This window comes from Lolium perenne, chromosome 5 (genome assembly GCF_019359855.2).
Source record: "Lolium perenne isolate Kyuss_39 chromosome 5, Kyuss_2.0, whole genome shotgun sequence".
In the NCBI taxonomy this organism is placed as follows: Eukaryota; Viridiplantae; Streptophyta; class Magnoliopsida; order Poales; family Poaceae; genus Lolium; species Lolium perenne.
The window spans coordinates 37861406-37887133 of NC_067248.2; the positions used below are offsets into that span (position 1 = coordinate 37861406).

The 25728-nt window shown below is 45.3% G+C and overlaps 1 protein-coding gene across 29 annotated transcripts; it reads right to left on the minus strand.

Moving 5' to 3' along the window:
• Positions 1-16920: 16920 nt before the first annotated feature.
• Positions 16921-24646, minus strand: LOC127320859 (E3 ubiquitin-protein ligase EL5-like). Of its 29 annotated transcripts, none has more exons than XM_071819822.1 (10): positions 22323-24646; positions 21780-21991; positions 21590-21680; positions 21319-21443; positions 21063-21193; positions 20422-20460; positions 19864-19983; positions 19658-19761; positions 19232-19383; positions 16921-17665 (listed from the first exon to the last, which is right to left on the minus strand). In XM_071819822.1, exon 1 carries the CDS (start codon positions 24644-24646, stop codon positions 24131-24133), a length of 516 nt encoding a protein of 171 aa, XP_071675923.1. In that variant the 3' UTR covers positions 16921-17665; positions 19232-19383; positions 19658-19761; positions 19864-19983; positions 20422-20460; positions 21063-21193; positions 21319-21443; positions 21590-21680; positions 21780-21991; positions 22323-24130. The 29 variants fall into 29 exon arrangements, with proteins under 29 accessions (XP_071675923.1, XP_051205905.1, XP_071675928.1 ...); XM_051349945.2 differs by having other exon boundaries at positions 21780-22068; XM_071819827.1 differs by adding an exon at positions 17784-17822 and having other exon boundaries at positions 21780-24646.
• Between the last annotated feature and the right edge of the window lie 1082 nt (positions 24647-25728).

Consider the following 25728-nt stretch of genomic DNA (forward strand, 5'->3'; position numbering starts at 1 on the left):
GAAGCACAATGGGGAGAAGACAACCATCTAGCTACTGCTATGGACCCATAGTCCAGGGGTAGACTACTCACACATCACTCCGGAGGCGACCATGGCGGCGTAGAGTCCTCCGGGAGATGAATCCCCTCTCCGGCAGGGTGCCGGAGGCGATCTCCTGGATCCCCCGAGATGGGATCGGCGGCGGCGGCGTCTCTGGAAGGTTTTCCGTATCGTGGCTCTCGGTACTGGGGGTTTCGTGACGGAGGCTTTAAGTAGGCGGAAGGGCAGGTCAAGAGGCGGCACGAGGGCCCCACACCACAGGGCCGCGCGGCCAAGGGGGGGGGGGCCGCGCCGCCCTAGGGTGTGGCCACCTCGTGGCCCCACTTTGTCTCCTCTTCGGACTTCTGGAAGCTTCGTGGCAAAATAGGACCCTGGGCGTTGATTTCGTCCAATTCCGAGAATATTTCGTTACTAGGATTTCTGAAACCAAAAACAGCAGAAACAAAGAATCGGCACTTCGGCATCTTGTTAATAGGTTAGTTCCAGAAAATGCACAAATATGACATAAAGTGTGCATAAAACATGTAGATAACATCAATAATGTGGCATGGAACATAAGAAATTATCGATACGTCGGAGACGTATCATTGCACCAAATATGAGGACCAATTTCTCTTTCCAATGGTTTGTGTGCACACATGTTGATGATATTTTGGACACTCTTCCGTATGTGTTTTTGCCAAACTCTCCACTTATTGCTTCAAGGATGTTGAACAATTTCTCTTTCCGATGCCTTGAGTGCAATAATACACATGATTTTATACATGAGATGGACATCATAGTCGTCTCACAATTTGGAGTTTTTGTGTTTCCACATTGGGAAGATGTTCATAAGGAGTTCTTACACATTGACCTTGCACATGCATTATTCTTGATCAATTTGTGTTGTGCTAACGGTGTTGTGAACATGAAAGGACATGTCATCGATGATGTGCTCCAATATCACACACAAACATACTTTGCTTGGTCTTTGTTGTGTGAAGGTAAACGTGACTTGAGAATGAGCGTCAACGAATGGGTTCAACCCCATACATCTACTACACAAGATCTCTCAATGAGAGCACACCGACATCTTGCTAAGGTGACCTCCTTCTACTTGCGCTATCTTGCTAAACCCGTGGAATATTGGCTATGCTTTGAGCGTTGCTTGGCTTTTCTTGTGCTATTGATAGGGCTCTTGACAAGTGAAGCGACATTCAAGTGTTGGTGTCATCTACCTCCTCTACACATTCATGAAGATTTATCGTCGAGGACGACTCTTTTTCAAGTGGGGGGAGATGATGCAGCCCGACCTTCGGTCTTCACCGCATCATATGCTTCATCGCCAAGACGACACGCAAAGGTGAATCTTCTCCTTTATGCGTGCCTACAATCGCCTATGTGGAACGATATACTACTTCATACTCCATCATACCTTGATGATAGGAACTCGACGACAAGTACGGAGGGAAGAGGGGATGCCATGGAGACCCGAGGACGCAAGGCCGATGTCACGGAAGCATGGAAGAGAAGGAGAAAGAGGAGCTGGACGCTCCAGGCCGGAACTTCCGCCCACCACCGCCGGAACTTCCGCCCAGATTCCATCCAAGACTGAAGATGCTCGCTATGAAGAACTGCGACCGGAACTTCCGCCCCTCATGGCCGGAACTTCCGCCCCCAACCGGAACTTCCGCCCTCAGGGACCGGAACTTCCGCCCTGTCGAGCCCTCAGCCAGATCTCAGCCCCTTTTGGCTTGTAACTTACCCCTTCATCCCCTTGCCTATAAATAGACACCTACCCCCACCTTCATGAGGGAGAGATGATGTTTAGATGAATTGGCTTATGTCTCTATTATCCCTTTGTGGATTTGGGAAACCCCCACCTTAGGTGTGACCATCTATTGTATCCCTCCTTATCCGCATCTTTTCCCATTCTAGTAATTCTATCAATTGAGAATCTCTTGCTTTGCAACTCTATTCTTAGTTGGTCTTTTGCTCTTTGGGAATTCTATTTGGATTTGTCGATCTTTTGCAAGAGATTCTACCTTTGGTCTTTCTCTCGCAATTCTATCGGTTGGTGGTTCGGGCCAACGAGGATAACCGATTTGTGTGTGTGCGTGTGTTTGTATCGAGTTCTTCGCGTTCATCCACTTCACCGCGAATCCCCCTCCGCAATCACACTCACCCGGGTCAAACCGTGAAGATTGGGCACAACCTCGGGCTTAGCCCGCATCATGCTGTCTCGCTGAAGTTCGATGGGGCGGAAGTTCCGGTCGTCTGGGCGGAAGTTCCGGTCATGGGCGGAAGTTCCGGTCGGGGCGGAAGTTCCGGCCAAGTTCCGGCCTTGTTCCGGAATTCGGCCATTTCCTCGCAGTAACATCCATATGGTTTTGACGGACTTTCGGAACTTGGGCGGAACTTGGGCGGAAGTTCCGACGGGCGGAAGTTCCGGCCCTCCGAGGCGGAAGTTCCAGTCATGGGCGGAAGTTCCGGCCATCAGGGGCGGAAGTTCCGGCCTGGAGCGTCCAGCTCCTCTTTCTCCTTCTCTTCCATGCTTCCGTGACATCGGCCTTGCGTCCTCGGGTCTCCATGGCATCCCCTCTTCTCTCCGTACTTGTCGTCGAGTTTCTATCATCAAGATATGTCGGAGTATGAAGTAGTATATCGTCCCAAATAGGCGATTCGAGGCACGCGTAAAGGAGAAGATTCACCTTAGCGTGCCGTCTTGGCGATGAAGCACATGATGCGGTGAAGACCGAAGGTCAGGCTGCATTAGGTCTGCTCTGGGGTGACGCATTATTTTTTTCTTTTTTTCCCTCTTCTCAATTAATTAAACATAGTTTCAAATATTGCATTTTGAAACATGATTTTACACAAACTAACACATAGTTTGGAACATGGTTTACACAAACTAACACATAGTTTGAACCATGGTCGACACAAATATAAAAAAATTTAAAAAAGAAGCCAGTTGTGTTGATTTCCGTATGTTCGCTGCCAAGAAAGAACATTCAAGGGCACACCCAATCACCGAAACTAGAAAATCCAGCGGGAGGAGATGGTGCCCTTGTTGGTTCTACCGATGAGGCGAACATCCAGAAACCTCGACTACTTGCTTCGTCTGGCCCGTAGCCAGATTCGCTGCAAAGAAAGAACACTCGATGTTCTAACTATCAGTGTCGGAGCCGGAGTCGTCGATGTGGTAGTGCCTGCGGCAGGCCGTGTCGTCGAACACCTTGACGATCATCTCGCCGTCCCCCCTCGTAGAGGAAGGTGAGCTGGCAGCCGAACTCGAACCAGCGCTTGATACGTCTCCGACGTATCGATAATTTCTTGTGTTCCATGCCACATTATTGATGATATCTACATGTTTTATGCACACTTTATGTCATATTCGTGCATTTTCTGGAACTAACCTATTAACAAGATGCCGAAGAGCCAGTTGCTGTTTTCTGCTGTTTTTGGTTTCAGAAATCCTAGTAACGAAATATTCTCGGAATTGGACGAAATAAACGCCCAGGGTCCTATTTTTGCACGAAGCTTCCAGAAGACCGAGGGGGAAAGGAAGTGGGGCCACGAGGCGCCGCCACAACAGGGCGGCGCGGCCAAGCCCTAGGCCGCGCGGCCCTGGCGCGTGGGGCCCTCGTGTGGCCCCCTGTGTTGCCCTTCCGCCTACTTAAAGCCTCCGTCGCGAAACCCCCAGTACCGAGAGCCACGATACGGAAAACCTTACTGAGACGCCGCCGCCGCCAATCCCATCTCGGGGGATTCTGGAGATCTCCTCCGGCACCCTGCCGGATAGGGGATTCATCTCCCGGAGGACTCTTCACCGCCATGGTCGCCTCCGGAGTGATGAGTGAGTAGTTCACCCCTGGACTATGGGTCCATAGCAGTAGCTAGATGGTTGTCTTCTCCTCATTGTGCTTCATTGTTGGATCTTGTGAGCTGCCTAACATGATCAAGATCATCTATCTATAATACTATATGTTGTGTTTGTCGGGATCCGATGGATAGAGAATATTATGTTATGTTAATTATCAAGTTATTACCTACGTGTTGTTTATGATCTTGCATGCTCTCCATTATTAGTAGAGGCTCTGGCCAAGTTTTTGCTCTTAACTCCAAGAGGGAGTATTTATGCTCGATAGTGGGTTCATGCCTCCATTGAATCTGGGACAGTGATAGAAAGTTCTAAGGTTGTGGATGTGCTGTTGCTACTAGGGATAAAACATTGATGATATGTCTAAGGATGTAGTTATTGATTACATTACGCACCATACTTAATGCAATTGTCTGTTGTTTTGCAACTTAATACTGGAAGGGGTTCGGATGATAACCTGAAGGTGGACTTTTTAGGCATAGATGCATGCTGGATAGCGGTCTATGTACTTTGTCGTAATGCCCAATTAAATCTCACTATATTTATCATGACATGTATGTGCATTGTTATGCCCTCTCTATTTGTCAATTGCCCGACTGTAATTTGTTCACCCAACATGCTTTTATCTTATGGGAGAGACACCTCTAGTGAACTGTGGACCCCGGTCCTATTCTCTACATCGCATACAATCTACTGCAATACTTGTTTTACTGTTTTCTGCAAACAATCATCTTCCACACAATACGGTTAATCCTTTGTTACAGCAAGCCGGTGAGATTGACAACCTCACTGTTTCGTTGGGGCAAAGTACTTTGATTGTGTTGTGCAGGTTCCACGTTGGCGCTGGAATCTCTGGTGTTGCGCCGTACTACATCCCGCCGCCATCAACCTTCAACGTGCTTCTTGACTCCTACTGGTTCGATTAAACCTTGGTTTCTTACTGAGGGAAACTTGCCGCTGTGCGCATCACACCTTCCTCTTGGGGTTCCCAACGGACGTGTCAACTACACGCATCAAGCAAATTTCTGGCGCCGTTGCCGGGGAGATCAAGACACGCTGCAAGGGGAGTCTCCACATCCCAATCTCTTTACTTTGTTTTTGTCTTGCTTAGTTTTATTTACTACTTTGTTTGCTGCACTAAATCAAAATACAAAAAAATTAGTTGCTAGTTTTACTTTATTTGCTATCTTGTTTGCTATATCAAAAACACAAAAAAATTAGTTACTTATATTTGCTTTACTTATTTCATCATGTTTCCTCCTAAGTTTATTCTTAAAGATGTACCGGTAGGCCGAGGGTCTATCCTTGGGAAAGATAATATAGAAGATTTTTTCACTCATATTAGTACGGTTGAAGATTTTGAAGATAGACACTTGGTAGAACTTGCTCCTACTTATGAAATTATTGTTGCTTCTTTAGTACATGCGTTAGAAGCTAGATTTGTTAATCTTAATCCTGTGATTCAACATATGTTTCTTACACTCAGTGATATGGAAGAAGGAGAAAAGAAAGATTTTGTATTAGAAACCCTTCTTAAAGAATTTGGGGGAATAGCGAGAGAAGCTAGAAAAGTCTTCACTAAATATAATATGCTAGGCTCTTATACCAACTTTGCCAGTACCCTTGAGAAGATGGAAAAGGATAGACAAAAGTACACTAATGAAGTTAATTATGAGGGGGATATTAAAACATCAATACCTTGCAAGCTCTTGGGAATGTGTGAGGCACTAGAAAAGAATTTTGATTGGATTGTTCCTGAAGATTTGTTTGATGAGAGTAGCAAGCCCAAGACTAATGAAAAGGGAGCCTCTGAAACTCACATAGAAAATATAAAATGCATAGTTGAGAAAACTGCATGCCCCGCTGTAGATGCACCACCCTCCGATAATACTTGATACACACTTTCTGCGCCTAGCTGAAAGGCGTTAAAGAAAAGTGCTTATGGGAGACAACCCATGTTTTACTACAGTACTTTGTTTTTATTTTGTGTCTTGGAAGTTGTTTACTACTGTAGCAACCTCTCCTTATCTTAGTTTTGTGTTTTGTTGTACCAAGTAAAGTCTTTGATAGTAAAGTTCATACTAGATTTGGATTACTGCACAGTTTCAGATTTCTTTGCTGTCACGAATTCCGACCTGCCTCCCTGTAGGTAGCTCATAAAATTAAGCCAATTTACGTGCGTGATCCTCAGATATGTACGCAACTTTCATTCAATTTGGGCATTTTCATTTGAGCAAGTCTGGTGCATCAATAAAATCCATCTTTACGGACTGTTCTGTTTTGACAGATTCTGCCTTTTATTTCGCATTGCCTCTTTTGCTATGTTGGATGAATTTCTTTGATCCATTAATGTCCAGTAGCTTTATGCAATGTCCAGAAGTGTTAAGAATGATTGTGTCACCTCTGAACATGTTAATTTTTATTGTCCACTAACCCTCTAATGAGTTGTTTCGAGTTTGGTGTGGAGGAAGTTTTCAAGGATCAAGAGAGGAGTATGATGCAATATGATCAAGGAGAGTGAAAGCTCTAAGCTTGGGGATGCCCCGGTGGTTCACCCCTGCATATTCTAAGAAGACTCAAGCGTCTAAGCTTGGGGATGCCCAAGGCATCCCCTTCTTCATCGACAACATTATCAGGTTCCTCCCCTGAAACTATATTTTTATTCCGTCACATCTTATGTGCTTTGATTGGAGCGTCGATTTGTTTTTGTTTTTTGTTTTGTTTGAATAAAATCGATCCTAGCATTCAATGTATGGGAGAGAGACACGCTCCGCTGTTGCGTATGGATAAATATGTCCTTAGGCTTTACTCATAGTATTCATGGCGAAGTTTCTTCTTCGTTAAATTGTTATATGGTTGGAATTGAAAAATGCTACATGTAGTAATTCTAAAATGTCTTGAATAATTTGATACTTGGCAATTGTTGTGCTCATTTTTAAGCTCTCGCATCATATACTTTGCACCCATTAATGAAGAAACACCTAGAGCTTGCTAATTTGGTTTGCATATTTGGTCTCTCTAAAGTCTAGATAATTTCTAGTATTGAGTTTTGAACAACAAGGAAGACGGTGTAGAGTCTTATAATGTTTACAATATGTCTTTTATGTGAGTTTTGCTGCACCGTTCATCCTTGTGTTTGTTTCAAATAACCTTGCTAGCCTAAACCTTGTATTGAGAGGGAATACTTCTCATGCATCCAAAATCCTTGAGCCAACCACTATGCCATTTGAGTCCACCATACCTACCTACTACATGGTATTTCTCCGCCATTCCAAAGTAAATTGCTTGAGTGCTACCTTTAAATTTCCATTCTCCACCTTTACAATATATAGCTCATGGGACAAATAGCTTAAAAACTATTGTGGTATTGAATATGTACTTATGCACTTTATCTCTTATTAAGTTGCTTGTTGTGCGATAACCATGTTTCTGGGGACACCATCAACTATTCTTTGTTGAATATCATGTGAGTTGCTATGCATGTCCGTCTTGTCTGAAGTAAGAGAGATCTACCACCTTAATGGTTGGAGCATACATATTGTTAGAGAAGAACATTGGGCCGCTAACTAAAGCCATGATTCATGGTGGAAGTTTCAGTTTTGGACATATATCCTCAATCTCATATGAGAATAATAATTGTTGCCACATGCTTATGCATTAAATAGGAGTCCATTATCTGTTGTCCATGTTGTCCCGGTATGGATGTATAAGTTGAGAATAATCAAAAGCGAGAAATCCAAAATGCGAGCTTTCTCCTTAGACCTTTGTACAAAGCATGGAGGTACCCCATTGTGACACTTGGTTAAAACATGTGTATTGCGATGATCCGGTAGTCCAAGCTAATTAGGACAAGGTGCGGGCACTATTAGTATACTATGCATGAGGCTTGCAACTTGTAAGATATAATTTACATAACTCATATGCTTTATTACTACCGTTGACAAAATTGTTTCATGTTTTCAAAATAAAAGCTCTAGCACAAATACAGCAATCGATGCTTTCCTCTTTGAAGGACCATTCTTTTTACTTTTATGTTGAGTCAGTTCACCTATTTCTCTCCACCTCAAGAAGCAAACACTTGTGTGAACTGTGCATTGATTCCTACATACTTGCATATTGCACTTATTCTATTACTCTATGTTGACGATTATCCATGAGATATACATGTTATAAGTTGAAAGCAACCGCTGAAACTTAATCTTCCTTTGTGTTGCTTCAATACCTTTACTTTGATTTATTGCTTTATGAGTTAACTCTTATGCAAGACTTATTGATGCTTGTCTTGAAGTGCTATTCATGAAAAGTCTTTGCTTTATGATTCACTTGTTTACTCATGTCATTTCCATTGTTTTGATCGCTGCATTCATTACATATGTTTACAAATAGTATGATCAAGGTTATGATGGCATGTCACTCCAAATTATCTTTGTTATCGTTTTACTCGCTTCGGGACGAGCGTAACTAAGCTTGGGGATGCTGATACGTCTCCGACGTATCGATAATTTCTTGTGTTCCATGCCACATTATTGATGATATCTACATGTTTTATGCACACTTTATGTCATATTCGTGCATTTTCCGGAACTAACCTATTAACAAGATGCCGAAGAGCCGATTCTTTGTTTGCTGTTTTTGGTTTCAGAAATCCTAGTAACGAAATATTCTCGGAATTGGACGAAATCAACGCCCAGGGTCCTATTTTTGCACGAAGCTTCCAGAAGACCGAGGGGGAAAGGAAGTGGGGCCACGAGGCGCCGCCACAACAGGGCGGCGCGGCCAAGCCCTAGGCCGCGCGGCCCTGGCGTGTGGGGCCCTCGTGTGGCCCCCTGTGTTGCCCTTCCGCCTACTTAAAGCCTCCGTCGCGAAACCCCCAGTACCGAGAGCCACGATACGGAAAACCTTACTGAGACGCCGCCGCCGCCAATCCCATCTCGGGGGATTCTGGAGATCTCCTCCGGCACCCTGCCGGAGAGGGGATTCATCTCCCGGAGGACTCTTCACCGCCATGGTCGCCTCCGGAGTGATGAGTGAGTAGTTCACCCCTGGACTATGGGTCCATAGCAGTAGCTAGATGGTTGTCTTCTCCTCATTGTGCTTCATTGTTGGATCTTGTGAGCTGCCTAACATGATCAAGATCATCTATCTGTAATACTATATGTTGTGTTTGTCGGGATCCGATGGATAGAGAATATTATGTTATGTTAATTATCAAGTTATTACCTATGTGTTGTTTATGATCTTGCATGCTCTCCGTTATTAGTAGAGGCTCTGGCCAAGTTTTTGCTCTTAACTCCAAGAGGGAGTATTTATGCTCGATAGTGGGTTCATGCCTCCATTGAATGCAGGACGGTGACAGAAAGTTCTAAGGTTGTGGATGTGCTGTTGCTACTAGGGATAAAACATTGATGCTATGTCTAAGGATGTAGTTATTGATTACATTACGCACCATACTTAATGCAATTGTCTGTTGTTTTGCAACTTAATACTGGAAGGGGTTCGGATGGTAACCTGAAGGTGGACTTTTTAGGCATAGATGCATGCTGGATAGCGGTCTATGTACTTTGTCGTAATGCCCAATTAAATCTCACTATATTTATCATGACATGTATGTGCATTGTTATGCCCTCTCTATTTGTCAATTGCCCGACTGTAATTTGTTCACCCAACATGCTTTTATCTTATGGGAGAGACACCTCTAGTGAACTGTGGACCCCGGTCCTATTCTCTACATCGCATACAATCTACTGCAATACTTGTTTTACTGTTTTCTGCAAACAATCATCTTCCACACAATACGGTTAATCCTTTGTTACAGCAAGCCGGTGAGATTGACAACCTCACTGTTTCGTTGGGGCAAAGTATTTTGGTTGTGTTGTGCAGGTTCCACGTTGGCGCTGGAATCTCTGGTGTTGCGCCGCACTACATCCCGCTGCCATCAACCTTCAACGTGCTTCTTGACTCCTACTGGTTCGATTAAACCTTGGTTTCTTACTGAGGGAAACTTGCCGCTGTGCGCATCACACCTTCCTCTTGGGGTTCCCAACGGACGTGTCAACTACACGCATCAGCGCTCCTCCTGCGAGGACGAGGAGGGCGCAGGCGACGGCGAGCGTGGGGCCGTAGCTGCTCCACCACGGCGGCCCCGGCCACGGGGGCGCCCAGGGCCGCGGCCTGGACCGCCTCGCCGGCCACCAGGACCAGCCATGGACTTCCTCGCGGGCTTGGCTGCGTCGCAGGAACACCTAGGCGGCGCTACGGTCGAGCTTTGTGGCGGCTAGGGTTTCTTTTGGAGGAGTGGATGAGGAAGAACGTGCGTCCCTTTATATAGGCCGGCGGCATGCGGTGACCGCGGGACGTGTGGCGTTGCCATTAACGTGGTTGGCGGAGGTGGGCGGCCGCTCGGCAGCCGAGGCATCGTCGCCATTAACGTGGCGCAGAGTGCCGAAGCGACGCAGCGGCGCAGTCGCTGGCGCGTTTGAGAAGACGCATCGACGCAGGGTCGCTGCCAGGCGGGCCCGACGAAACGTCCGACGTTTCCGGACGTTCGCAGAGACATCCGAGGCGCATATTTGGGCGGTTTGCGTCTTCGCGGACGGCTCGATCATTTTGCGTCGCCCCGCTGAAAGTGGTGCCAGACATATTTCAGGTCACTGCGGACGAAAACGGTCGCTAAGCGACCGTTTGCGTCATACCGCTGGAGATGCCCTTAGGTTGGAACTGCTATTGTACGGGACTACGGGCAAGGATCTGCCAAGATGGAATATCTTAGCGAGGATGATCAACTCGACAAAAGCTCAGAGATAGCCTTCTTCTCTGGAATAAAATCCTTCACAGAGGCCTTTGGGCGGGATTTCGTTAATATGGACTGAAGATCTTCAGGTTTCGGTTCATACCGCTACTTTCCATGTCATCTTAGCTAGCGTTATCAATAGTACTAGTAATCTGAAGTTTGGGCTTTTTTTTTAGAAACACAGTACAAACGCAGACGTTCACATACACGCGCATACACTTACCCCTATGAACGCACACACGTACACCCTACCCCTATGAGCACCTCCGAAAGACTGAGCCGGCGGATTGGATCTTGAAATTGACGAAGTCACCACGGGCGCCTCGCTGTCGACGGAAACGTCGCCTCCCACTGAATGAATATTCCGTCTTTATGAGACACACAGATGTCAAACCTGGGGTTTGAACTCTGGTGGGCTGGGGATACAACCATCCTCCTAACCACCCAACATTAGGTTGGTTCTCCGAAGTTTGGGCTTATTTGCATGTATGGTGATCCCTATCATCGTCAGACTAGTCAGATATGGAGTCAACTGGCCTTTTTTGTTCATGATAATTACACCATTTCAGTGTTATGCATTGGAGATATCTACGAGCTTTTGTATGGTATAAAAAAAGCTATCCGACTGTTAATCGCTCTTGTATGAATGCTTTTCGCTATTTAACAATGTGGGCTCTTTGATTTAAGGTTTAGTGGACCAGTTTACACTTAGATTAATAAGTGTTTCTCCTAACCACCACTTTGTTGATCTGGAAAATAATCTTTTCGCAACTAGGGGAGGTCGCGTTCAACTTAGGTGCTAGCATTTATTTGATAATACATTTTTCATTCATCAATTTCCCTTGGAGGTTTGCATGCATGTGCACAGGCTTGATTAGTCACTACGGGAAAACAGCACGTTGCCGTGTGACAATTCGTACGGCAAAGGGTCCTATGTGCACGGCAAAGGCTTTGTCGTGCGAAGTCGCACGACAACGATCGCACGGCAACGAAAGGTTGCACGGTAAAGCCTTTGCCGTGCGTTCACAGCCTTGTTGTGCGCCAGAATCGTTGCCGTGCGGCCAGTGTCTTTGCCGTGTGGCACATCGCTGTCATGCGTCGGTGTTTTCGCCGTGCGGCTTCCCTCTGACGTGGCGCCCGCTTTGCCGTGCGCCCTCACCCTAAAGCGCACGGCAAAGGAACCTCCAGGCACGCCCACTGTCTTTCCAGGAGCACAGGCTTGCGCCATGTGGCGCCTTTGCCGTGTGTGTGCACACGGCAAAGTGACCAAATGTCATACACACGGCAAAGGCCCCAGGATTTTTCAGTTTTTTGTTGTTTTTGCTTATTCCCTGCACATAATTCAATATATGTGGACCTATGATATTGTTGCGGTCAGAAACCCACCGGCGAGTAACGACGGGCAACACAGTAGAGCCGGGAACAACTTAGGGCTGCGGCTGGCCCTGGTCCCTCCGAGCGACGGCCCGCAAAGCCTCTGGTACGCACGTCCGATGCTGGTGCAAGGGCGTGCCACCTGACCTATACCTGGTCAGGAAGGTGATGAAGATGCCTCGCTTAGTTTCCTGCATGGCATACACGTAAACATTAAATACGAGCCTCGATCGGCTCTCAGGTTATCCTGTGAATCGGCTCAGAGAGCCGATCCACCCATGATTCGTACGAGGTGCACGAATATATGGTGGTCCTGCTTGATCAAGATAAAGCTAAAGCGATCTACGACGATTTAGGGTTTTCACCGCATAATCGGATCATCCTACTCACGATTGGGCCTCGCGGTCACGTACGGTGATCGTAAGCCGGTCCTAGACAAGGCCTAAAAACCAACACGAGGTTGATCCTCGGAACATCCTGTCTAGGGCTAGCAAACGACACCCTACGCGTCGCTGGATCCTCCAACCCTTTGTAAGGCCTAACTATTGCAGATATTAAACTAATCCTTGAAGAACAAGGAGCAACCGTAACGGATCGGATCTACTAAATAATGATCAAGCGGGGTGCCGCCCCTACACCTAAGATAGGTGTAAGGGCGGCTAGATATGCAAGGGTTGCACTACAACAGCATATGATACGAAGAACAATGCTAACCCTAACGCATCTAAGATAACTACGTTGCTCGCCATCAAAAGGGCTTCAGTACGAGCAACGCATGAACAACGAAATAAGCTTGTGCTGCCTAGATCGCAAGATGCGATCTAGGCAGCATGATGCTTACCGGTAGAAACCCTCGAGACGAAGGAGTTGGCGATGCGCCGAGATTGATTTGTGGTGAACGTTGGTTGTTGTTTATTTCATAAACCCTAGATACATATTTATAGTCCAGGGGACTTTCTAACGTGGGAATAATCCCAACCGTGCACGAGGCAAACTCTAACTAACCGACACGTAATCTACTATGTTACAGATACAAGGGCAAACTAGCCCAAACTTTGCATATAAGGCCGATTAACGTATTTCTTCCGTATATAATCTTCAAGTCCATCTTGATCGCGGCCCACCTCTGACTCGGTCAAATCCTGGTGATAACAGATATGTGTGAAAGTGTGGTGGAAGGTGTAATGGTGCAAAAGTAGCTCCTCTAAACCCTAAACCCTAAACTGGGGAGGCTTCGAGCTCTAAACCCCTAGACCCTAAACCATTAACTACACGTGGTGACACAGGAACCGCAAAACCCTGCATCATAAACCCTAACCCTAAACCTAAACCTAAACCCTAAACCTATCCCTAACCCTAAATTCTAACCTTGAACCTAAACCCTATCCCTACCCCTAAATCCTAACCCTAACCCTAACCCTAAACCTAACCCTAACCAGTAGATCAGGCACCTCGTGTGATAATGGCTCTAGCTGCGGGTATGCCGGAGTCTATGTGCCAAAGGGTCCCAATCTTGGTTTTCCATGTGTATATATCCTAAACAAACCTAAAACAATGAAAAAGTACATTGGTGGACCCTCGCGCGGAGAAATCTAGGGGGTGAACCCGTCGGGGCACACATACCGTTGTTTTGGGGTGAGGCGGAGAACGACCGCCGGAGCAGCGGATCCCACCAAATCTTGCATGTGGACCTATGATATGTATGAAAGTGTGGTGGAATGTGTAATTGTGCAAAAGTATCTCCCCTAAACCCTAAACTGAGGAGGCTTCGAGCCCTAAACCCCTAGACGCTAAACCAATAACTACACGTGCTGACACGGGAGCTGCAAAACCCTGCATCATAAACCCTAACCCTAAACCTAACCCTAACCCTAACCCTAAATCCTACCTTGAACCTAAACCCTAACCCTACCCCTAAATCCTAACCCTAATCCTAACCCTAAACCTAACCCTAACTAGTAGATCAGGCACCTCGTGTGATAATGGCTCTAGTTGCGGGTATGCCGGAGGCTACCATGTGCCAAAGGGTCCCAATCTTGGTTTTCCATGTGTATATGTTCTAAACAAACATAAAACAATGAAAAAGTACATTAGTGAGGATAAATCTAGGGGGTAGACCCGTCGGGTCACACATACCACTCTTTTGGGAGCAGGAGGGGGAGAACGACCGCCGGAGCACCAGAATCTCACCAAATCTTGCATGTGAACCTATGATATGTGTGAAAGTGTGGTGGAAGGTGTAATGGTGCAAAAATAGCTCCCCGGTGTGACCTTCCTCACATTTAGACGATAACACTTAGCAGATTTTCCGAAGCGCGGAGACCCTGATATATGTGGGGGGTGAAGATGGAGAGTACTTTTGTATATAGACATTGCCTTTAGTAACACTAATAAATATTCAACAAAAGTAAAACTAAATTAAAAGTAAGTATAAGTATTAGATAAAATAAAATAGAAAGGGAAAACAAAGGAAAATGCAATATGGCGCACGGAAAAGTCAAAACGCACGACAAAGGCTACGTTGCCATGCGTCCCAGGTTTGCGCACGGCAAAGGGAGAGGCACGACAATGCCCGAAGCCTTTGTCGTGCAGGGAATCTTTGCCGTGCGGCAAGTTGGGTCATTGTCGTGCAGGCTAGGTCTGCTCACGACAAAGGCCTTGGCACGGAAATGCCCAGAGTCTCTACCGTGCACCAGATCTTTGTCGTGCGCTCTTCTGGTTCGTTGCCGTGCAGGTTTCTTTGCCGTGCGGTGTCTTCTATCATTGATGTGATTCTTGTCTTTGTCGTGAGCTTGTATCTATCTTTGTTGTGGCCCATATCTTTGTCGTGCATTTTTATCCTAGCTCACGGCAAAGAATTCAAAGACTGGCTGCACGGCCGCCCCTGTTTCCCCCGTAGTGAGTAATCTTTATAGATGACATAATTTTAGGTACAAAATAACTACAACTTGCTATGAACAACGGATGCGGTACGAACTTCGCATCTGCTATTGCGACCTAGGGACATCGAGCTCCGTCTTCTAGTGGGATGGACAAAGGCTGACCCGGATGGTCGCCGACATGCCTGGGTGGAAACAGCGTGGAGACTCGACGGACACCATGGAGAGAGGCCAAGCTAGACGTCCCGGCCAGCATACAAGCCGAGGGGCTAAACTAGGCCTACCAGCAAGCCAACAGGTGGATGGTTAACTTGCTTGTGCATGTGTGTGCGCTGGCAGCTAGCAAGTACGGGGGGGTGACCGATGCGGGCGAGGGAGTGGCCGTGTTAAGCCGTGACAGCTACATGTTTGGCAAAAGATCGAACAGGTGGGGACATGGCCAATGTGAGGGTGAAGCACTCGGGAGGATAGTAACGGTGGCGGTAGAGGGATCTTGATCCACTCCCTCAAGCCGGCATGGAACGCCGGTGAAACGACGGGCATGTGCAAGTTGTTCTCGTTCAGTTGGACATAGTAACGTCGGGGGATGAGCGCCCTGAACGGTGGCCGATGATTTTTGAGATTAATAAAGTGTCACACCGCTTAAAAAAGGTCCTTTTTCTACTAGAATATTTATATGGTTCGTTTATATCTCATTCAATTGAGATTTTCATCCGAGAAAAGTTATAGTTGAGAGAAAAGTGTGACTCGTTCCAGTTACATTTTTCTATTAAATCACTTTTAAAAATTATTGAGACTTTGAAAAATCTCATTTGACTGAGATATAGCAAATTCCATAATTTTATCCTACAAGCTACTGCTAGGTTTTACAGAGTGTATACAGGTGAGCAGAAGCCAAGATCAAGAGTGCATCTCCCTCCTCATTGCCAAACTGAAGGAACAGGTCGCAAACACTCAGCAAGACAAGTAATGGCGGCCACGTCGGGAGCTTAATTTATTTTCCGTCTAGGGCTACATGTGTTGGTTTCCCAGCTTCGACTAATTAACCTTGTTGTCCATTTGGGAATTTATTTATATACTAGTACAAATGCCCGTGTGTTGCAACGGGGGAGAAAAAATCTGTGTCGTAGCCACCACTGCCCCATATGCACAGGGAGGAAGGCAAATATATTATTGGTGGAGGAGTCGGGTCGGATGGTGGCACTTGTTCAATCATCTGCTCCCTTCAAGACCGGCGACACTAATGCATTTACACACCTTTCATAACAATAGGTATCATTTAATTGCTTAAGTAATGTTTATCAAGTTTTCCTGTGTAATAGAAACGTACTATAAAAAATCATATTTAAAAGTATACAAAAATTTACTTGTTCTGAAATTAAACTCTTTTAAACACAAAAACTTGATGTGAGTTTTGGAGAAGAAAAGTTAAAATAAAAAAGTTGAGAGGGACATACAAAGGATGTCTATGACATCCATGCCACGAGTGGAAAGAGCATGCTCTACCGGTTCTTCACTTCTTCATCTTCCACCTCGGCTCCTCGGTTGCCCTTCCCTCCCGGGTGAAGTCGGCGGAGGTGGGGCGACGAACTGTAGGCAGCAGACAGGAAACCAGCTGCAACTGACGATGTCGGGTTCTTCCCGGGCGCATTGGACCTGACAGCCAAAGCTTTTGAAGTCAGGGTGGCAGCCTTATCTTTGAGCTGCGAGTCAAAGTCGATACTTGATTTCCGCCATGCCGCTGATGCTATGTGCTGGCCTCCTTGGATCGTAGGTCCTCGTTTGGAGGCCTGAATATATACAGGTTAAGTGAGACCCGTCCAGAACAGTCTAGAATAATCATGTGAGTTGTTATACTACAAATCAAAGTGAATATATAGAGACTGAGACTCGTCTACAGTAGTCAAAGTCTGAGTCTTATACTACGAATCAGAGAGAACCCTCCCGGTTTGGACTTTATTCTCAGGAGCCTTTTCAACTGAATTCTGCAGTGTACACTAAAAATCATTGAACTTGTTCAAGAATCAAATCCACCCAGCCGAAAGAGGAGCACATAGCATCAGGGTCACATAAGGTACTACTTGTTTCAGTTGAACAACAATCTAAAAGCAAATTACAGTGGGTTAGGAACAGGGATGGTACTATCCAGGTAGCTGGTATATGGGCAACTTCTGATCTTGTCTTTAGGCTCTTTGTGAAGCAAAGTTTCTACATACTACGCTACCAAGCTGCCAGTACATGATTCATCTTCTTCAATCTCCAATCCTCAGATCCCTGGTAGCACAAATGTACAATCCAAATCCACTCCAACTGGGCCACTACATGGTTGCATATAATGGATCATGACAACCCCGTAAGGCAAGAGCCCCTTGTGGCGGCGTTGGACCACGGCAAGTCGACAATGGTAGCCAGGGCGAGAGGTGCAGTCTCGTCAAGATCTCCACCACCGCGTCCATGGCTCGCCCTCCGCTCTCGCTGCACTCAGATGTGGCAGCAGCAACCAGGGAGAGGTCATGGCTTTCAACCCCAATCGCTTCGCCATGTACATTCTTCTATCTCGAGGGAAACTTTGAAGAGATTTATGCCACGTTTAACACATTCTTCGATCTCGAGGGAAACTTTGAAGAGGTTTATGCCACTTTTAACACATTCTTCTATCTCTCAAGTATACCTCCACCTTCGTCTCCGCGGCGATACTCAACTACTTGTATTATCTCGCTCCACCTAGCAAAAGTAGCAACAAATATATACACTATACATCAGAACCGGAGCATAAATATTTAAGTTATTTACACTAAATAAGAGAGTACATATCGCCTCTTGTGAATACGATTTTTCTCACTGGAGGTGGTGTCTTGGCTTGGTGTTGTAGAAGCATCCACTATGAAAAACATAAAAAACACATTTCAAAATCTCAAAAATTCTGAAAAAAATCCATGTGTACAACATCTAAACATTGCACATAAAGTTTCCAAAAAAATAATATTTTTGTATCGTGTGTAAAAAAGTCAACAAAAAGTCTTGTGAATAGCCATGTTAGAGCATAAAAAACATCTTATTTACACAGGCCACAAAAATTTACTCTTTTTCTTAAACTTTGTGTGCAAACATAAAGTATGTCGATATACACAAAGTTTTTGTTTCCAGAAACTTTTAACATTTTAAAATGAGTTTTAGTAGCTAAAGTGGATTTCCAGTTGGCCACCTCTTACATACACATTGCACTTTACATGTAAAGTACCCACATAATTTAGAGGCATATAACTTAATCACATGTGGCTATTTAATATTGAGGATATTTTATTTGCTAGCGAATGGCAATAAAGAATGCACCGATGTCTTTTTACAAGTATATTAACTCAATCGTGAATAAAGCATAACAAAACAGACACGATTATATGTTTTCAGGTCGGTGCTCTTTTTTTTTAAAGACAAACACCCGCTAAATCTATCATATTGTTATTTATGTTTCGAAAGCAATAAAAATCCAAAATAAATCCTTTAAACAGACACGATTAAATGAAACTCAAAACTGTATTCAGAGTGAACTCAAGAGTAAATTTGAGTTGTTTGACGTTGGCCAAATCCCAAACTCCTCTACAAGCATGGAAAGCAAAACTTACATGTAAGCACATAGAAGGTATATAAAAGCAGTATACATGTGTTTATAGAGAAGGTCATTTATGCTTACATAGATAAAGAGCATATACCAGCAGGGTGAAATAGCTAGGGAATGAACTCCTTACTTTTTGACATGATACATAAAACTGTTTGGACCTATATATGAAGCCTAAGCTCTGTATTTGATGCACAGACCAAAAAATCTTGGGCACACTATCTCCAACATACACGAAAAAAAACACCATTCAACTCTCTCATGACTACTTAGAGATTTCATGAGTAAGCTGGTTGCTCATCAGCAAATAAATCAATCAGATGCCTTCTTTCAAAGTGGTGATAATGTATGAACGATCACCTCACGAAGATCGGAGAGTGCGGAAAATCAGCAATCTAAGTGGAGCAGTACAAAACCAGTAATTCTGCTTATTAGGTTGTAAAACCCCAGGGAGTAAAAAAAAACCTAATGATCTTCTTGTAAGAATTTTTTGGGACAATGCGGTGAGTAGATAAACCTCAAGGGCAGCCCTGCTAGGAGCACATATCTTCCATGCAAAACCAAACTTGTCCCTATATTTGGCATTCTAGTCGGACAATAGCTACAGCAGGGAATGAGATCAAACTGAGTTTATAATGATAACAGAAATGTACAAGTGAAAGAAGTTGCAACACCTATACGTTGGAATCAGTGGATTCATCTCTTCTATCTTTCTTCTCATGCCTCATTTGCAGAAGAAACACTCTCTGTTCCTTCATCTTTGCTAGTATTTGTTCTGTCCTATCTTTCTTCTCAGGGCACGTGCAATGTTTTAGACATCTGCTGCCTATAGAAATTCTTAACGTCAGTTACATACTGCATTTGAAACCGTCCCTACAATAGACCATATTTTTGTCTAGATGCAACACTTGACACCTTAGAAATTATCCAAGAAATCAACCAATTTTTTCTCATGGTCTGATGTAGCGTACCAATCAGTGGGATTTTAATTTTAATACATCTCCCAAAAAGCAAAATTACTTGAACAGCCGGAAAATCTCTTGCTTGAAATAGTTAAATACATATCATACAAACATCAGGTTACCATGATAACTCCTTGCCTGGGACGTTCCATGCCTTATTGTGCATCGGGTTTTCAGGACAGGCTGACTCGAGGAGCGCTTGCAGCTTGCATCCTCACCTGAGGTTACCTGTGGAGATCCTTCTGTCAGTGACAGGATCCCTGTCGTTAGTCGAGCTCGGGACGAAAATACGGAGAAGAGGAACAAGATCCGGGTGGATCATGGAAAGGAATTTGACCGAATACCCGTGAAAACTGTGGGAACTTGATCAGTCTACTTGGTGCTCTCGTAGCCTGCAACATAGTTCCACTTGATGTTGGGCTTCCCGGTGATAGTGATTGTGATAGTGAGTGTATACTGGCCAACTTTATCAAGACCATAATCAGCAAGCCAATCAACTCTGGCTGAAACCAACATAATAGCAAATAAATGTAGAGGGACTACAGCAGAATTGTTTATTCAGGATGTTCATTCCAGGATTGCTCACAGGGTCAAGAGTGTTGCAGGGAAGGGAGGAATTGACTGGCCGCTGGGTGTTGCTCACAGGGGTGGTCTTTCTAGCATTTATTCATGATGGAAATAATAAACACCACCAAGCATTTGCATCTGTTTCAGGTGACAAGCTTCCAATATATATCTTTTTTAGATACAGAAGTAGCAACTTGCAAAAAAAAATTGTATATGATGCTAAGCCTGGTAACTATAGTCTAAAAGAGAAATAGACTTTATTTGGTGACTGGAGCCTATAGATATCATACACATGTACATACAAAGGTACAGGAAATGGAACCAAGTTCTCTAACCTTTGTCTAACTTTCACCTGCTGGACCAACCGCCAATATCTGTGAAACCATGAAATGCTTTAATTTGTAAGGAAGAAAATTAATGCAGAATGCATATTAATAAATTATAAGTAAGGCGTTACTGTCGCGACGTATGAACTAAATTACAAACTTACTGGCATCGATTATATCATCAACTGTGTCCAATGTTTTGCTAGGGAAGAAGGTGTTATTGTCCCGGTTTATGAACTAAAATCTGCTGCTGGTATTTTATCTTATTTTGGTCAAATTTGATATAACAGAAAGGTAGCTTTTGCTTTTTTCAGTAGATATGCATATGCTCTTATACTATTACAGCAGAAAAGTTACATGGTTTTCGTCTAGAACCCAGTGTATTTAGACTGCCACATAGCTGCCTCGTTTGTATATGGCGAACATATTCTTGCATTGACCTTTAAATGCACTAATTTTAGTCAGCCACCTAGAAATTGAAGATGGCAAGTATGTTTGAAGAATCACCAAAACCTCACTACTTAGAATCGCTGACTAAACTCTTAGTTTGAAAACTGCAACCTTCTCAAAACATTGTGCTGAACCATAAATAGGCCCATCAAAAATCATACACATGTCAAAATCTAGCCACCATAAGAGCATTGGTATACCTGTGGTGTAAGATGGCTTGGGTGTCATCTTCTCGATGCCAAGGGTGACAGGTAACTCAAAGGCTGATGGTTCACTTCCCGCTTGGTCCTCCGCGCCACCGCCACGCTGCATCATGCGAGTTGCAGTAAACCTGATCAGATGATTTCAGTTTAGTTCATCCATCAGTGATAAAAATATCAGCTACTACTCTCTCGACTTATAACCACGCTCCCCACTCAACCACTCCACGTACACATGACAACGAACACGCCTTACACAAACAAACTTTCAACCTGGTCTTAAACGGTAGTTTTATGGCGACTTTCTGAGCTCCCATATCGCCTTGCAATGCTCTTGCTTAGGCTCTGGTTCCAAAATGGCAACCCACATCATCTCCCTATCTGCAAAAAATTGACACAACAAATCATCACACGTCATGTAGGCAAAGAAAATCCTACCAAATGTACAATTGTAGGAGCGAGCCATAGACGACTATGCTTACTGGAAATCAACATTATTCAAAGAAAAAAATTGACAAGTGAAGAACCTTGTATCATAGTTGAACAAAATAATATGACCATTTGTATGTTCTCCTCAAATGTAGCTTGGAGATGTGTGTAGAAATATATGAAAACGGTCTGCATGTGATTCACGTGATTGAGAAGTAATTGAGGACAATGCGCGCAAAAAAGAGAGAAGTAATTGAGGACATGCAAGATTATGAACATGAAATTAACCTCTATGGATCAGCATGGAAAGTCGCCCGGATTGAGTCGCAATTCAATAGCGCTTCCTGGGGAGCGGACGACATCAGCGTTGGGAAGGGCAGTTTACGTCCTCCTTGCCCAGATGAATGCAAATTGACGGGGACGGCGGTACATCTGGGCGTGATGACATAGGGAGATGGTCGTGCTGCAGGCGGCGCGGACAAGACAACGGCAAGGATGGTCTATAGAAATAAGAATGGAGCGAACACTAAATCGATAGGTCCCTAAACCGGAAGTTCTTTCACAGGAATGCACAGTCCTATAAAACAAGCTTTTGTTACTTGCAAGAGAAAAAGGATACACAGGAATTGGTCAACCTGTCTCATTCATGTTATAGGAAATAGAACTCATGACATAGTAAGTAAGCAAATGTTAAGTAAGCATGTGTTCAAGAGGTAACTGAGAATAAGTATACATTATTTTCTTCCACCCCACAAAACTACTGTAAACACACAAGAAAAGCTTGATTCATACATGACCGGGAAGAAAATGAACAACTTGAAGAATAATTACCTAGATTCATCACAGGTGCTGTCAAGATTAGATCCATCCAAAAACAGCCAATCCAATTTACCAGCAAGAAGTAATCCCTCTCCATTATCAAATTGGTATAAATTAAGAAGATATAATGTCTAGAAAAAACCCCGCAATCCCATGTACAGCAAACTATAATCTCAATTCACAGTGCTTAAGGCTTTTTATGTTGGTGAAGAAAGCTAGAGAAACTGAATCTGAGAAGTTCGTTTCATCATCACAAAGGAATTCCAGCTTCTCTCACGAATATATTTCCTGCAGATAAGATGAGCTACATCAATTAGTCTAAACTAACCTGAACGGATGCACCACTCTATGAACCGATATATGAATACAAAACGTTGCAAGGAAAAGAAATATAGACTATTTGCAGCCACTCAAAATACAAAAAACGGGTCAAGTGGATGATCATTGTTTTAGCGTGTCAATTGGCTACCACCACTTCTTTTCCGGTGAGATGAAGGTCGATGCCTGAATCACCGTCTAGGAGTCTACACAAAGAACAAAAAAAATAGTAGACTCAAAAATAGCAGCAATAGAACTGAGTAATTGAAAAAAAAAACGACTGCCCTATGCAATCCACGAAACGGAACAGCCCAGATGGGTGACAATGTACAGAGCAGAAAACGAGTTACGCAAAACAAATTACAATGACCATTTTCGAGAAACCCATATCTAGTTCATATGTTTCTTCAGAACATGGAGAAGCTACTTCCGTCAGAACAAGTTCACATAAGCCACTCTGAGATGTTGGAGCAAAACAAATTAAGGCTAATGTTCTGATGAGAAGTGGAGTGCTTCCGGGAGTATCATAAACGTGTGTATTAGATGAAATAAAAACTCCAGATTAGTCTCTTCGCCCCGCCTAGGCAAAACTTGATGGGCGTGCGGTAAAACAATGCGATTTGGAGCATGTGGAGATCACTACATCAAAAGAAGAGATAGATCGGAGAGTAGAATACGATTTCTTTCCTGTTCTCTTGGGCTTGCCGTCGTCGTCGAAGTAGTCTGATGGTACGGCGCCGCCGGCAGTCCACCAAACTCGGCATCGACGTCCGCTCAGGGCATCTCGCTGCTAGACAGGGTGGGAGAACAACGGTGCGGCAGCCGATCTTCTCCCCTTCCCTTCTCGAATCGAATTCCGTGAGCCGGTGAGGGGGCGGTTGATTCATGGAGTTCCTTGATCCGGTCTCCTTGATCTGCAATTCGGTGCCGGCCGCTCGCGATGCAGTGAATGGGGACGACACCGCAAGTTGATCTGGAGGCTTCTCGCGATGCGGGGGATGAGGAGGCTTTCCTGGCCGCGTGAGAAGGACGCCTGGATCAGTCAGGTGCGCCCTTCCCTGGTCGCGCTTGAAGAAACTGGCGAGATCGCACAGCCGAACGAGGAAGACGCCGGCGACCTCCGGGTCGACGAGTTCAGACAGGGAGAGATTTCCACTTCGTCAGGGCGGCATGGCGGCTAGGGTTGAACGTGGAGAAAGCTAGGGGGTGCGACGTATGTGTATTGCGTTGTGATGGGCCTGGTCCAGTTGGCCCGTGCGGGGCGGAACCATCGAAGGGGGCGACGTATGCGGGACGACCAAAGTTTGAGGTATTGGTGGATGGCAGAATAAGGAACGAGTTTAGTCTTTTTAAGTAGTAGAGATAGAGATAGAGATATAGCCGGGCTAAAATCCTAGTACCTACAAAAATTAGACGTAAAATAATTAAGTTTGTAAAAGACTACAAGTACATGTATCCAATCCAAAGTTCCAAACTCGGTGCATCGTCTGCACTCCGACAGGCTATCTCGTTTCGCTTGGCTGGGTGCATGCATTTGCACGCACACACGCTGACGCCGTGACGGTTGAAGAATCGGTAGCTAGCTGGTGCATGGTCGGGGGCGGCGAGGACCTGCATAGCGGGCAGCTGGGCCGGCGCCGCAGCCAGTCGTCGACGCACTGCCGGTGGAACGAGTGCCGGCACCCCGGCAGCAGCCGGAGCTCGTCGCCGTGCTCGTAGTCCGCCAGGCACACCGCGCACCGCGTGCTGTCGCCCGCCTCCTCCTTGCTCCGCTCGCCGGTGCTGCCCCCCCGGCTCGACGAGGAGTACACCGTCGTCGGGTATGCGGCCAGGACGGCCTCGTCGAGCCCCGCGGCGGCGTCGCAAGGCCGGCGCCCTTGCTCCAGATCGTCGACGACGCTCCGCTGCGACGACGAGGTATGCACCGCGCGGCGGCGGGAGGAGCAGAAGAAGGTGAGGAGGGAGAGCACGACGAGCACGGCCATGGAGGCGCCGATCAGCACGCTGTCCCCGGACATAGTCGCAGCCGCTAGCACCGTCAGGACAATCGTCTCACCGTGCGTCCGTGCCACCTATATATACATTCTCCGCGTCGACATCGCGCTGCCGGCCGCCTGACGGTCAGACATCCTCACCCTGCCACCTATACATACATTCCTTGCCTTGATCCTGCGTACAACTTGAAGTATTCCAGTTAAGATATTTTATATTCCTACTACTAGGACCTTTTCTCTGGAACTTTTTACAACGACCTTTTAGCTTTGATTTGACAAGAAAAAAGAGCACCCACGTCTTCGGCAGCAAAGAAGGGCCGTCGTGGCATGGAATAGGGACAGATTTAAGCGCGTCTTCTAATGAATAGAGTAATTAAATAATTAGTACAGGATGCTTAAGTACGTGAGGAATGCGAGATCTTCCTTGACTTGATCGGACAGGAATGCATATTGACCATTTTGGTTGTTCTCAGATGAGGATTCTGGTCGGTGGCCAACGCGGAGACTGGGTTTATTAGTGGAACTATTGTTTTGTTCATAAATAGCAGCACAACACCGACCAAGATTTTTCCCACAAAAAAAATAGACACCGGCCAACAACGTGGTAGCCTCCATCTCGACCGCAGGCAACCAGATAAACACTTGGCAGTCCTAAGCTTTATCGTCTTTATAATACTTTTTGCAAAACAAAACAAAAAATTGGGCTGGGCCAGATGCCTGTTGGCCTATTTATGTGGAACTCGGGCCGTCTAGGGTGCCCCCGGAATATGGGCCCTGTGAGCCTAAGTGGCTTTCTTTCTGCTTTCCTCAAGTGGCCGGATCATCATCATTTACCTGAAAAAAGAAGCTACCTAAGGTTGGGGGGCCACTTTGCCTTGACGGCTGCTTATGGACCGCTGTTTCAGGTGTTTTTTTTATATAAATATCCAACCGCATTTATCCATATAAAAAGTATCACACTCTCAAACATAATTGCCGAAGATAGGTTGGAGGGAGGTGGAAAAGTCGGGACATGTATTTTCGCCAAATGATCAGGCAGGAACTGAGTGTCTGCCTTCTAGAACGACGAAAGATGACTTTGTGCCACATGAGCCAGGCATGAAACC